Genomic DNA, 13,926 nt, shown 5'->3' with positions numbered 1-13,926 from the left:
TAGTGCACCTACATTGTAGTGACCATGCTAAATATGGGGCACACATGAACACATTTCAATCCTAATAACAACCTGGTGAAGTAAAACTTCATTCTCATTTTATAGCTGAGAAAAATGGGGCTCAGATCCAATAAGTTCCCTGATAGCCAGTTCCTGCAAGTATGAATTCAATTTTTGCTCCACTTAATGAAAGGCATACACTTGTAAGAACCACCACCTCAAGGCTAACTCATCACAAATATACATATTTTTTAAAGACTCCTCATAAGATGAGGGTCATTGCACTACTCAGAGAATTCATCGCCGGCTTCCATCTGCCAGTACAATTCTGCCAAAGAAGGCATCTAGGATAAAGCCTTTTTCCTTACATTAAAGTTACCATCCTCTTAGCTAGACTGTAGGTAGCAAATTACTTCTCTTAATTCTCTCAAAAAATGTAGGGCCTATTAGACTATTTACATAACACCTAAATTTGAATTTCAAAAAATTACACAGACTAGGCTTGTCAATACATCCTAGCTACTATAAGATAGCTTTGATTCTCTCCTGAATCCTTGCGAATTTCTAATCTAATCTTATGGGAATGATATAATCGTTGTTTTAAGAATCCTGTCTTCATTGCCCACCCAATATTCTTGATTTCTTTCCCCTTATTAGTGTCATTTCAAGTTTAATCAGAGCAGCAATGTGCCTATCTTAATCCCCATTCTTTCTACAGTGAAGTGTAGTTATAGTGATATAAGCAGAACTTGTTGGGGGTGGTGGTGGGGGGATATTCTCGGAAACTTCCTTAAAGGTTGCAAACACAGAAAATAAGCGTGATATTTTGACCTCTCACTTCTTCCTGTATGGAAAATGGAAAGATGGAGCATTAAAAGATGTCTTGGACCAAAAGATGAACTTTAGAAGGAGCCACATACTAATTGTAGTAGTAGACCCCATAAAGTTAGTGTGTAGCTCTTCAATGACACATTGCATGGTCCCTGAACTACAAATAAACATATTCCATGTGAAAAATATAAACATATCTCATGTTTTATCACAAACAGTTGATTCCAAATCTAATTAAAACATATGAAAGGCTATATACACATTATTACTGTTAATAGGCATTAATAATTTAGGATACTTAATTAAAATCAATATTTCATATTTCAATGAAATTGTTTAACAATTTAACATATGATGATATTCTGATAGGAAGGCAGATGAAACCATGTTCCTTTTAAATTCTTTTTGAAATAAACTACTAATTTGATTAATTCAGCTCTTTTTAGAACAATTCTATGTTTCCATGCCATAATCTTAAAAACAAAAAAAGAAAATCTATCTAATAAATCAGAAAATTGAACAAAGTAAATTATAAAGGAATTCAGTTAGGAAAAAACTGTTAATTATTTGATTTTTGGCTCCAAATATTAGGTAAACATTGTACTTTGAAGTCTAGCATTTAAAATAAAGTCCAGTGCTTTTATGTAGAAATAAAGAATGAATGGATGCTAGACCTCAGAATCATCAATTGGGATTTTTCCATGTGAAAAAATACTAAGATAGAAGAAGGTATAGTTTTTAAAAACCCTAACATTAAATACATGTTATGTGCTCATTGTACAAGAAATCAGGAACAGGGGAAATGAACATTCAAACACATTTATCTAAGATAGCTTATAAATAATTATATTAAAGCCACAAAAGGAATGCCACAGAAAACACACTGTGTTGTGGGACAAAATCAAGGGAGCCTTCCTAAAGCACTATAATGTATCACCCAGGGACTGTGAACTTCCATATACTGAAATTCTCAGAACCTGATTTTCCTAAATTTCTAATTGGGACAATAGTGTCTCCTCCTCAGGATGATGGCAAAAATAAAACTCATAGTGAGTTTAAAATGCTTAGCATAATGCTTGTGCTAAGATATATTGTGCCTTCATTATACCTTAGCTAGTATAATAATAATTGATATTTGCTGGATGCAATTGTCCCTTTAAGTAGATATTACTATTCTAACTTATATATAAAAAGCAAAAGCCCAGAGAGAATATCAGGGTTTCCCAGTACTATCCATTGAAAAGAAACAGATTTGGTTTCCAAATTTACATTTAATAACAATATCCTGCTTATTATTTTAACTTTTCAGAGAACATTGTCTTTAGCTTATTTTTCCAATCTCTAACAATCAAAACCATATGGTTTTTACTATTCTCTATCTCAGCTTTTATTCAGGTAAAAATGCTAGGTCTTGAGGTAAATAATTTTGCCTGATGCATCTTAGAACCCACTCACAGTTGTATTTGCTTTTGCTAGTATAAGAGAACAATGACAGAGGTATATTTATTTGATAAGAAGTATTAGTTAGAGGGGATGGAACTCAAGATTTAAGCATTTAACTAGCATGCACAAAGCCCTGAGTTTGATCCTTATCACAGGAAAACAAAAGAAAACTACCAGAATTTATGCCAAAACCTATTTGCTCAATTAATGGCAAGCACTGGCATCTTAGTTGTCAGCTATTTCTAGAATATGATAGTAATTCCATATCTGCCAAGCAAAGACACTGAAACTGAAAACAACAACAACAACAAAAACAGGGTTCTTTATCATCTCCTGACTTCCAAAAACATTCTCAAAAAAATTATGGAACATTCTGGCAATCTGGCACCTCTGAATGAGGTGTGTGCAAAGCAACAAGGGGGTTAAAACCAGACCCAATCCTTGTTGCCTGAACTGAGGCACACCTTCATACAGACCAAGCATCTTTCTCATGTCTTTGTAAAATATCTCACAAGGGTCTCCTATTTCTGCATCTTTGAGCACTTCTCTAGCTTTCTACATATCTGTAATAGCTACTGTCCATGAAAGAAAAATAGAGAAGAAATGTAGCAATTCTAAATGATTGTAGACTCAAACATAGCTATGCAATTAACATCTTTCAACATGGACCATTTAGGTCATACATAATATTGGCATGAGCACATGATTTTTTCCAGTCTTTATGAGAATGTTAATATATATTTTTTTTCAATGATGTTCACATAATTCAAAGAAAGTAGTCAAATAGCTCTACCAAAGGAAACCATCCAGAAACAATATTTTTCTGGACTGCTTCCTCTCACTCATCTTGGCACAACTTGATGAAGAGTTACTTAGCTTGGATCCTCTTTAACTCTTTGTATTGGAACATGACAAAAGAAAGTTGAGAGTCTGAAATATTTACAGCCTTATACCCTTTCTTTAAGGAAATTTAATAGCATAATTTAGTAATTCTTTATACTTAACAGAAGTTTAAAACAATTTTATTGAGGATATTCTTATATTAACTTTAACTCCTGTCTCTTCTTAAATCTTTTACTCCTAATGTTTTAATTTTTTTTCCCTGAAACTTCTTCCAAGAACGGAGATGAGTCAGTTTTGTTGCCGTGCAGAGATTCTGAAACTTAAGTGTGAAAATGAATCACCAGGTATGTGTTGGGGGGGTGGGTAGTTAATTACAGATTCCAAGAATCTACTTCCTATAATCCTGACTCAAGAGATCTGTAGTTAGCTCCGAATTCTGCATTTTAATAGACTCCTCCCACCCTTTGTTGGGTTTGGCATGCAGATAATCCAGACCACTATGAAAAACACTAAGTTAACATTACCTGGATCAAAAAGCTACCATTTTAATTTCATCTTTTGCCTATCTCCATCTTTCCACCCCTCTCTGACATTTTCAGGCCCATTCAGCCTAAAATACATATATACCTCAATACCAGGAGTTCTTTTTCTCTTCTGGATATTCCTTTCATTCCTCTACCTAGAAAACTCTTATTCAATGCAGATACTTCACCTATGAAGATTTTTCAATGCAGATACTTCACCTATGAAGATTTTTCATATGAAGCTGTCTCTGAATCTTTCCCCTTTTCCATATAAATGCTCAAATCACCTTGTACACACTTCTCTGAGTAATCACTCGGAGAAGTGATTCTGGTTCATGTATCTGTCATCTGTAATTTCTTTTATGCATTCATAGTCCCCAAGACAATGGACATCATATGTTACACATTTATTTTTTTCATTTTTCTTTTATTATTCATATGTGCATACAAGGCTTGGTTCATTTCTCTCCCCTGCCCCCACCCCCTCCCTTACCACCCACTCCACCCCCTCCCGCTCCCCCCCCAATACCCAGCAGAAACTGTTTTGCCCTTATCTCTAATTTTGTTGTAGAGAGAGTATGCACATTTAATGTTGAGCTACAGACCTGATTATTTCTAAAATGATCTGCAGGAACATGTCGGGTTCAAGAAGGAAAATAATTGCCATCCATGAGGACAAACAATTGTAATACCTCTACCTTCCTTTAATAATCTACAATGAGTATTCTACAAAATTTTAAGTCTTATTTGAACTTCTTTTGAAAAATTAGATATAAGAGAGCACATTTATTTTGCTTAGCAAAACTACCTTCAATCATATGATTGTTCCTTTGTAGGAACAATAGTTTTATTTTCCTATATAGACTAGCTTAGCCTACAAAAGTAATTGCTTTAAATAATAAATTCTAAAACTAAAACTTTAAATAACATCAAGAAATTAAGATCCATTTTCCTGGGTGATTTAAACCACATCCTTATGAAGTCCTCAGAATCTGGGAAAGGGCCTTGGTGATAGAGCAGCTCTATTCATTGGAAATCCAATCTGTGATAAACATCAAGGTAATAACATGGAAGGAATTTGGATGATATGAAATACAAAAGACAGCTCCCTCAAAATGATGCAAAGTACACACTATAAATCATCTCTGAATCTACAACAACAGAATGACTTTCAGACTTAAGAGCTCTTATTTCTCAATGTGGGTAAGTCATACGTAAATCAGTAACTTCTTCCCAACAGTATCAGTGAAGAGACTTGCATAATCATAGTTTTACTTAGTGTTTAGACCTTATCAACAGTGACATTTTGAGGACAGAGAGCCTGGCATGATTCTCACTTAACACACAGAGAAGGTTCTGTTTGCTGTGGAAAACCATCCTTGTTACATGGTTATTAGCTTATGGACATTTCCATTACCATCTAATATTTCTAAACCTGTCAATATCTCCAAAATGATAATTCCATTCTACTTTCATCAAAAAACCAGATATCTTCAGAGCTAGTCTCTTTTTGCCTCATCCTTCCCTTTTATTTCTTTTCCATCGTTGGTTCTGAATATGGTCATGTGACCTGTGCAACTGAGAAAATGGCTGCCTGATTTTATCTTAATACAACTGCAATTCACTCACTTGTATCTTCCTAAACTCTTTTAAACAAGTATATCTTATGTTGTAAAGTCAGCATATGATTAAGAAGAAAAGGGTTCAGAAAATGTATGAAGCTAAACAGCTATTTTGATTTTGATATATGGCACTTTTAAAAACAAGATATCCTTCAGATACTTTAAAAATTCTGTGGTCTGTAAGACCTGAAATGCTTCCCTGATATCTTTAATGCAATAACACAAATCTAAAGCACCCTTCAGAGTCTGTTACAGGCCTCAACTTCTCACAAAGCTATCCCTCTTATGCTTTGATCATATAACTTTGTTGTTCTTATATAGAAAGTTTAGTCTCTGAAAGTGATTTCTGGAAATTAAGACATTTCATTGGGTGTTCTGAACCAAGTCTTTAGCCCACTGGATCACAGTGTTATTTCATAGTTATTTGAGCACTTACTGTTTTCACATGGCATGTATCTAGACTCCCAAAGAGGTTGCATATTCCCAGTGACAAGAGCCAGGCAGAATATACTTCTTTTATCCCCCATAGCACAATATCTATCAATTCCCTACCAATCAACATTCAAATACCACATGGACATTTCTGCAATACTGCATAAGTAACTTTGAATTTTGGAGCCCTTGATGAGAACAACCTTATCTTTAGCTAGTAGAAACCTAGAAGTATGGAGGGCAAAACAAAATCAGTCTTCTAGGACAACAATTCATGGATTCTATCTTCAGATGTCAAGTCATACATAACTGTCAAGTGGGTTATATTTAGCAAGTTAATGAAATGATATTATTCACTTAAAAGAACATGGACTACTCACATCAGCTAGAGAGTAGTTTTTAAAACTTAGTTCAGACTGAAGTGATATTTTTCTGGATTGAATATATGTCCAATATAAAAGCTATATGTCACCAACTGTTTGATCCTTTTCCATATTCAATTTCTTTAAACATATATCATAAAACTATAGGATTTTAAAATAGGGATATATTAGGATATACCTTAAGAACATCTGCCATCACTTTTTTTTTTTTTCAGTACTGGGGCTTAAACTCAGGGCCTACATCTTGAGCCACTCCACAAGCCCTTTTTATGTAAGGTACTTTTGAGATAGGGTCTCACAAACTATTTACCCAGGCTGGCTTTGAACCATGATCTTGATCTCTGCCACCTGAGTAGCTAGGATTACAGGCATGAGCCATTGGCATCCGGCTGCCATCATTTTACTGATGAGAAAAACTGAGGCCCAGAAGATCTGAATAGTTTACTTTGAGTTACATAACTAGTCATGACAGAGAGAGGATTGGCATACCAATGCTCAGACCCCAAAATTAATGCAATTTCTGTTATACTTTACAGTCTCCTTTAGAGTATAATATATGAATATATTTTTAAATTATAATCTTAATACATATAAGATAAAAAAACACTGAACACCACTATAAATGAAACATGCACATGAAGGTAAACAAGTGCATGCACAATGCATTCCATGATAGACCCTCTGAATTTGCACAAGTGCACAACACAACCATTCTTAACTCACAAAGTTCAAAGATGATTGTGTCCCAAGAGTTAGTAAAATATGAGCTTTTCTTACCTGGCAGCTGTCTGAGGGGTTGATAAAAGACATTAAAAACTTGAGCTATGATTAGACATCAGATCTTTCTAGCACTGAAGGTTTGCTTCTACCTGGGTTTCAGGGGCATAATACTTTTAATGAAAAATAGATCAGAGACTTGAGAGGGATAACCCAACATATAAGACATTCTAGCTGCCCACATTGCAATATTAAATTGAATGTTAGTAATTGTCACCCAAATCTTCCTACTAGTGTATATGGCCCTATTTCCCCTAATCAGGCATAAAATCTTTACAATTATAATCAATTGTTTAGGTTAGGAAGCTTAGGTGGGAAAATACTTTCAGAACTGCTTCACACTGTCCCCAGCCTCAGGATATCCACTTTAGTGCTTTTTTGTATATAATTTGTATATAATTTGGGGTATAAGGAAGACAGATCTACTCAAAACAGTTCTCCAACACCAATGTTGATACATGGCTATTTAGGGGTGTATACTTTGAAAAACCTGAATGACATACTCTTAATTTATTTCATAATACCTGTGATCCATACCAAAATGTGTTCATCTCACCCCAAAAAAGAGCCAAATGGCCTCATATTCTAATGGCCAAATCCTTTTGAAAACATAAACCCTGTTACTTCTTCAACATTGCTCAAAAATTCTATGAACTTCCTTTGCCCTTTTATACAAAGGCATATATCTTGATAGTTTTAATAGATACCCAGGAGAGAACAAGAAAGGAAGCAGAGAAAAATGCTCACTACAGATTATCTTTCTTTCTAAATAGCAAGGCATATAAAAGAATTAATCAGTAATAGAAACCCAAATGGGAACAAAGAACAGCAGCTTTTCACACCTCTTAACTACCAAGAGACTCTACAAAACAGCATCGGTGTTATGACATACAACAACAACAAAATGTAGCAGATTTGGTTGTGGCACCTTGAAATGACAGTCCCCTTAAACTTGCAGGTACCATGACTTTTTTTTTTTTCAAATGTAGGTAAATCACAAAATGGACATTTTTGTTATTGCAATTAGCAAGCTTTCATTTGTTTACACCAAAACCAAGTTTACCGATAATCCTAATGTATCACTTTCCTCACATTTTACCCCTACAATTTTAGAAGAACTGAATGATTCTCTGGGAAAATCTCAATAGAGGATATTTTATGATCATAAAATCTTCCAAAGAAGAGTACACCCCCTGACTAACTTTCCTAAGAGAAGTTCACAAAGACTATAGAATGGATTCATTCCACATATGCAATGACTTTCAGTCCCAATGGAAAGAAAGACTGAGAAAGGAATGAAAATACCATTTTCACTTCTCAAGTTTAGATCTAAATTGAAGAGTGTATCAGTGCTGTGGAATTCCTCACCCTTATAATGAACAAGTAAATAGGTCCTTTGCCCAAAGTTGATTAACAGTAAATAAAGAGGACTTGATTGGGCATATCTTCACTTCCCTGAAACCCCACCCCCAATTTTTCAGAATTAATGATTACAGTGTGAGACATTAGATTAGAAAGTGAAGTTACTCACCATGGAGGAATCACTGCTTCCACTCCCGATCGGAGCTCCCTCAGCACAGGTTGGGAGGTGGGTAGAAAGTTGACTAGCCCTGCCCCCATCTATGACATCACAATCTACCTCATAAAAGGTAGTGAAAGTGCTCTGAACTCCTGTCTGATTTCCGAGAGATACAGAAAAGAGAGAATGAGAGAGAGAGCAAGAGAAAAAAAAACCCCGTACTCTATTTGGGAAGGGATTAGGGATAGTGGAAGAGGGAATGGGTAACTAACTGGGAGAAAGAGGCAAATGAAGGAATTAGGTGCTGAAAGAGATATGTGTGGGCCTTCTTGACATTAAGCAGCCCAGTCATTTGGATTCCTCTATGGGTCTTGAACAGATAAATTGACCATCTAGGAGGAGGATGAAGATGCACCCTGCCTTGTCAGGCACCATAAGGGACAATTATAATGGGACTCAAAGGGGATGAATACCCTATTTAAAGCAGTGAACATCGCCAAGAGAGAAAGCAAGGGCTGCAGCTCTTAAAGCCTGGAATAATATGGGGGAAATCCCAGATGCCTTTCTTGGAGGTTCCATCGCCCTGCTGTGTGACCCTTGTCAAGCTCTCGGCCTCTGCACATCCAACTAGTACACAGTACTAAAGGGATACTTACCTCTTTTATTGGTATACATTCATTCTTGATAGAACTGCAATTCTTTTTACTGTTCCTTTTTGTACCCAATGGTGAAAAGATAAGCCAAAAACCAAGGCCTATTTCTACTTTTAGAATGCATTCTTAAGAGATCTTCTCAAAGTAAATTCTTACTAACAATGTCTATAAGCTTTTTTTCTGTAGGTACCAATTATACTACATATCTAAATGGGATAGTTAAAGCCCATCTGAAAAACTGTAGCAAAATACAAATGGCAAGATTTCTATAGCATTTTCACTCTCAGAGGTCAAGTTTATGCAATCCAGCAATACTAACTACCTCACCAAATTTTTTTCACATAAGTAATTCTGCTATTGTTCTATTGTCTATGAATGTTCTGTTTAATGTCTGAGTCCAGTTCATTAAGCTAAATCAGACATGATGTGAAAAGATATTGAAACATCCCAAATGGAGATTTATAAGTTAAAAATTATGAAACACTAAATTGCAAAGTAGCTAACGTGGCAAATGTAATGGGTGATATTGAAGAGCAAGCAGGTCCTGAAACCACAAAGAAGGCAGAGCTTCATCTGCTTAGTGCAATATAGGAAAAGTAAACCATCTCTTTCCACAGAAAATATTTGAGCAAAAGTAAGATTTAAAATAATAGCTTGCAATTTGTGGCACCACTAATGGGTAAAACCCAAAGCCTATTTCCATAAGCAGATAAACAAAATTCCAAATTTGGGAAAATTTTATGTTTAAACCAGCATATTTCTATATCTAGTTCTATTGTTCTTAGCTTACTAAATGAATAAATGTATTGCAATATTCACAATTTAAAATTAAGAAAAATTATCAGTCTAGGTAGTAGTTTGAAACACAGAAGCTACTAAATTCAATCTGATTATTGATTTAGCAATCAATAATCTTCTACTTCAAAGTAAATGTTAAAGACATCTAAAGAGTATTTTTTTAAAGAATTAATGACAAAACAAAAGGATATAATATCAAACTTGTAAAAAGGAAAAAAGGCTGTTTTTCCTGTTTGTAATGTTTCTGTACTTATTAAAGAAAGCAATGATAGTCTACATATTTTCCTTACTGTATTTCTGTTTTCTTTTAAAAGTTTTAATAATTTTTGTACTAATATTTTCTATAATTTTTAAGTCTAAATTCAAATTCTGCATATAACAGCATTAATTTATGGGATTTTGCTATTAATGGCCCTATGAGCATTGACTAGTTGGCTTATCCTTGCTTTTTAAAAAAATTATAAAAGTCCCATTGGTTTTAGAAAACAGGCATCTCCTTATTCTTCCATTGTATGAAATATGTTAACCATTTATCATTATTTCTGTTTCAAAAATGATTATTTAGAAATTTGAGTTTATCTCAGATGTCATAAAAAATTAAAGGTCATTAAGGTTAGTAAAGCAATTGTCCATTCTTCCAACAAATATCTTAAGATTTCTGATTACTTAATAAAGAAGTTAAACTTCTCCCAACATTAAAACACAAGAACAAAATATGGAACAAACTGAACTTAGGTCACAGTCCGTTAGTATTCCTCATTAATTACTTATTGTCTATTTGGGAATGAAATATGATTTCAGGAACCCAATGCAAAACCAGGCTGCATCAAAAGGATGCCAAGTAATAAACTGTGCTGACCTTTTAGGTGAATGTAGTGTGAGTGAATGCAATAATGCCTTTAGTGATAGTATTAGTTAAAATAAGATAACTTGCTTTGACACAGGATGCAATGTCAGGTTCAATTTCCAAGTCTTCTTAGGATATAACCTCTTGACATTGTTTATAAAAACTAAGTCTTACTATAACAAAGGATTTGCTGCAAACTTACTCTAATAACACATAAACAGATGAGTAGCCCTTCAAGAGAAGATATGAAGTAATTGTAAGATTTTAATAGTCAAGGGTCATCATAACTACAACCACACTTGTAATGTTTTTCTGAATAGAGATGTAGGAAATGATTTTAAATGTTTTTTTGGGAATAACAAAACCAACTTAATTTAGTACAAATGATTAAGAAGAGACAAGTGGAATAACCTCTTCATTCCAAAAGAATAATCTGTAGATTCACTTACAAATTCATCATGGAAAACAAGATTAGGAAGTTGTCATGCAACTTGACCACAATGTTACTACTGAAGAGAAGCACCTCAATAAGAGAGGCTCCAATAAATGTTGATAGCAGCTGATTTGAATTGGGAGTTCCTATATAAAGAGATCATGCTTTGATTTTGTTTATGGTAGTGTCTCAAGTATAGAAATTAGGGTTGAAAAGAGTCTGTGATTTTTAGAAGATGATAATGACTGGATCCTCTCCAGGACATTGTCTCTCAGTTGCAAAATAGACTTGCCAAGGAAAATGGATGAAAGAGGTCAAGAGACACGTCATACAGATTTGACAGAACTTCTAGCCAGAGTTCCAGTCAAGTTCATTATCAGCAAGGCATCTGCACAGATGAAGGCATTCAAAGAAAAGTAATAAAACAAGATATAGCATTGACATTGAAAGGAAAGATTAAAAGTCTGAATTAAGAAAGCTTGCCTTTAGAAAATAAGATTAGGATGAAGTATTTGGAACATATTTATTGCCTAGAAGGAAAATGACTGTTCAAGATAGAGTAAGTTGATATGTTTTGAAGCAGTAAAAGAAATCTGAACTGAGAAAACTCCATGATGCCCATCCAGGAGTCTTTCCTATTTATAAGATACATGGGCCATAATGTAGCACATATTTCTCTTCTAAGGGCTGTGATCAAAGCCATATTTTAGAAACCATTTAAATTTGGCTGGAGAAAGCACTTGACAAAATAATCTGTAAGGACAGAATGTACACGACAGTAAGTTAAACATACTTCTATTTCTAGACTGTAGTAAACCAAGAAAACAGTGAATGCACAGAGATAGCCATCAACAGATACCCTGATATTCTAGCAGAAAATCCTAAACATTTCAGTAAGCTGAGAAACTAATGGGAAAAAATTAACAGAGTACATTGTCTAATAAAACACAATGGACAGAAAAATTTACCCTTTTAATGGAAATTACTTGATATCAGAGATAAAGAAACTTTGAATGCATTCACTCAATCAATATTTGCCAGTGTGCTTTTACATAGTAGGAATGCAATGTAAATGCTGAATTCAATGAGTCAGAAAATATCCCAATGTGAACAAGGAATAAATGCAACTCTTGGGAGCCCCGATTGTTTATTTGCCATTGGAAATTAGGGTTACTTTCATGCATGTTCAATATGAAAACTGTGTCATCTGAAGACTCATTTATTTCACCAGTAGCAGTAATATTAATAATCATGATCCAAGAAGACTTCACTCCAAAATGAGAAGTCTCTGTAGTACAGCTTTCAACTATAAATCATGACAACTTGTGGTGTTCTGAGAAAAATATTGTCAAAAAATTCTGAAATCTCATTCTGAAAAAAAAAAAATCTTACCTCTTTTGCCGTGGGATCTCTTTATTTCCTTTATTCTTGACCATTTTAGATAATGAAGGGATATAAAAAATCAAAACCAAAACTTCAGATAATCTTTAGTATATGATTTAAATCTTCATTCTTTCTGTTTTACCTATTTAATTTTAATTTATATCAACTTATTCACGTTTTAACTTTTTTTCTTCAACAGCCTATAGTCCAGGAATTCTTGGGACAAATCCAAGTACAAATAAGAAAAAAATTGCAATATATTTGTCTAATTATAAGTAATCTCTTTTTTTGACTACAGCAAATGAATCCTAGCATATACAGGAAACTCAGAAAGCAAGGGCTAAACTCCAAATAGAGGAGATCACTCAATACTTTGGCCACTCAAAATATTTGGTTACGTATGATTGGGTTTGCTCTTACATATTCAAAACTGTTCAAAATTTGGCAAGGAGGGTCCCCTACAACACTTCTCTAAGTTTTATTTTAAATATTTTAAGGAATTAAAAAAATTTTATTTTAAGTATTTAAAATAATAAACACCTTAGAATAAAATCAGATAATTATCATACATGGACAAGTTCTAAGATTAGAATATTACCACATATGGGCATTTTATAAGCCAGTACTCCTTTTTTAGGGTTGTCTTGGTTTCACAGATATTCAAAGAAATATGCAACTATCTACCCTCTTCCAGATACCTCCCATGTATAGGTTCCAAGATTTCATAAAGTATTGCTGTAATTTGGCTGCTAAATCTTTCTCAGAATATCCACTGAAATCTAAGGCATTAATTAATAGCAGATTAAGGTGTTGTTTGCCTCCTTTTAATTAGAGGCTCTCAAACTTAAAAAACTTCTAAGATGCAAAGGAACAAAAGTTCATTGTTTGAGTGACAAGTGTTGACACTGATATTTCTGGGGAGAGACACTCCACTTAAAGTCACCTATCCTTTCTACTTTTTCAAGTAATAATGTCCTCACAATCTAAAACTGAAATGACTCTTCAGCCTAAAGTTCAGATGCTGTAATCATATCAATACACTGAGTAGATACAAGTTAGGTCAATCACATACCCAGTGAAAGTAAAGAGAGTTATTTGCTTCTTTCATGTCTCAGCTTTGCCACATAGAGTCTGATTTCTTCTTTTTAAATGACAGCATTAGAACAATATCCTTTTCTATACATAGAATAACTCAGCAGGACAACTCATTTCATCAGTGAATAGCTGGATTTTTTTTAATGAGCAAAATTGATCACGTTGGTAAGTGAAGGATCACCATTATAGAGAATGTATCTGAAGAGCCACTTCTTACAGTGGATCAGAGTGCCATCCTCCTCAGTACAGGACTGCTTATATTCACAGACACAACATATACAGGTGCAGGCAATAGATGCCAAGCTTCTTATGATCTCAACATCCAAGGAGATTTTTACTTTTC

The 13,926-nt window shown here is 34.1% G+C and overlaps 1 protein-coding gene across 5 annotated transcripts in view; it reads right to left on the bottom strand.

Annotated features, from left to right (window-relative positions):
* The window catches only part of Ctnna2 (catenin alpha 2), a 1,077,131-nt gene that overhangs the window by 18,925 nt on the left and 1,044,280 nt on the right, over positions 1-13,926 (bottom strand). For 4 of the 5 annotated variants that reach the window (XM_074050079.1, XM_074050081.1, XM_074050082.1 and 1 more), the window contains one exon: positions 8,387-8,530. The exons of the other annotated variant lie outside the window; for it this stretch is intronic. In XM_074050079.1, coding sequence (XP_073906180.1) covers positions 8,387-8,530 — 144 coding nt within the window. The remainder of the gene's footprint in view (positions 1-8,386; positions 8,531-13,926) is intronic. 5 annotated transcript variants of the gene reach the window in all.

The sequence above is a fragment of the Castor canadensis genome, chromosome 12 (genome assembly GCF_047511655.1).
Source record: "Castor canadensis chromosome 12, mCasCan1.hap1v2, whole genome shotgun sequence".
In the NCBI taxonomy this organism is placed as follows: domain Eukaryota; kingdom Metazoa; phylum Chordata; class Mammalia; order Rodentia; family Castoridae; genus Castor; species Castor canadensis.
Note: the sequence above shows the minus strand (reverse complement) of the source record. Positions and strands in the feature narration are given on the sequence as shown.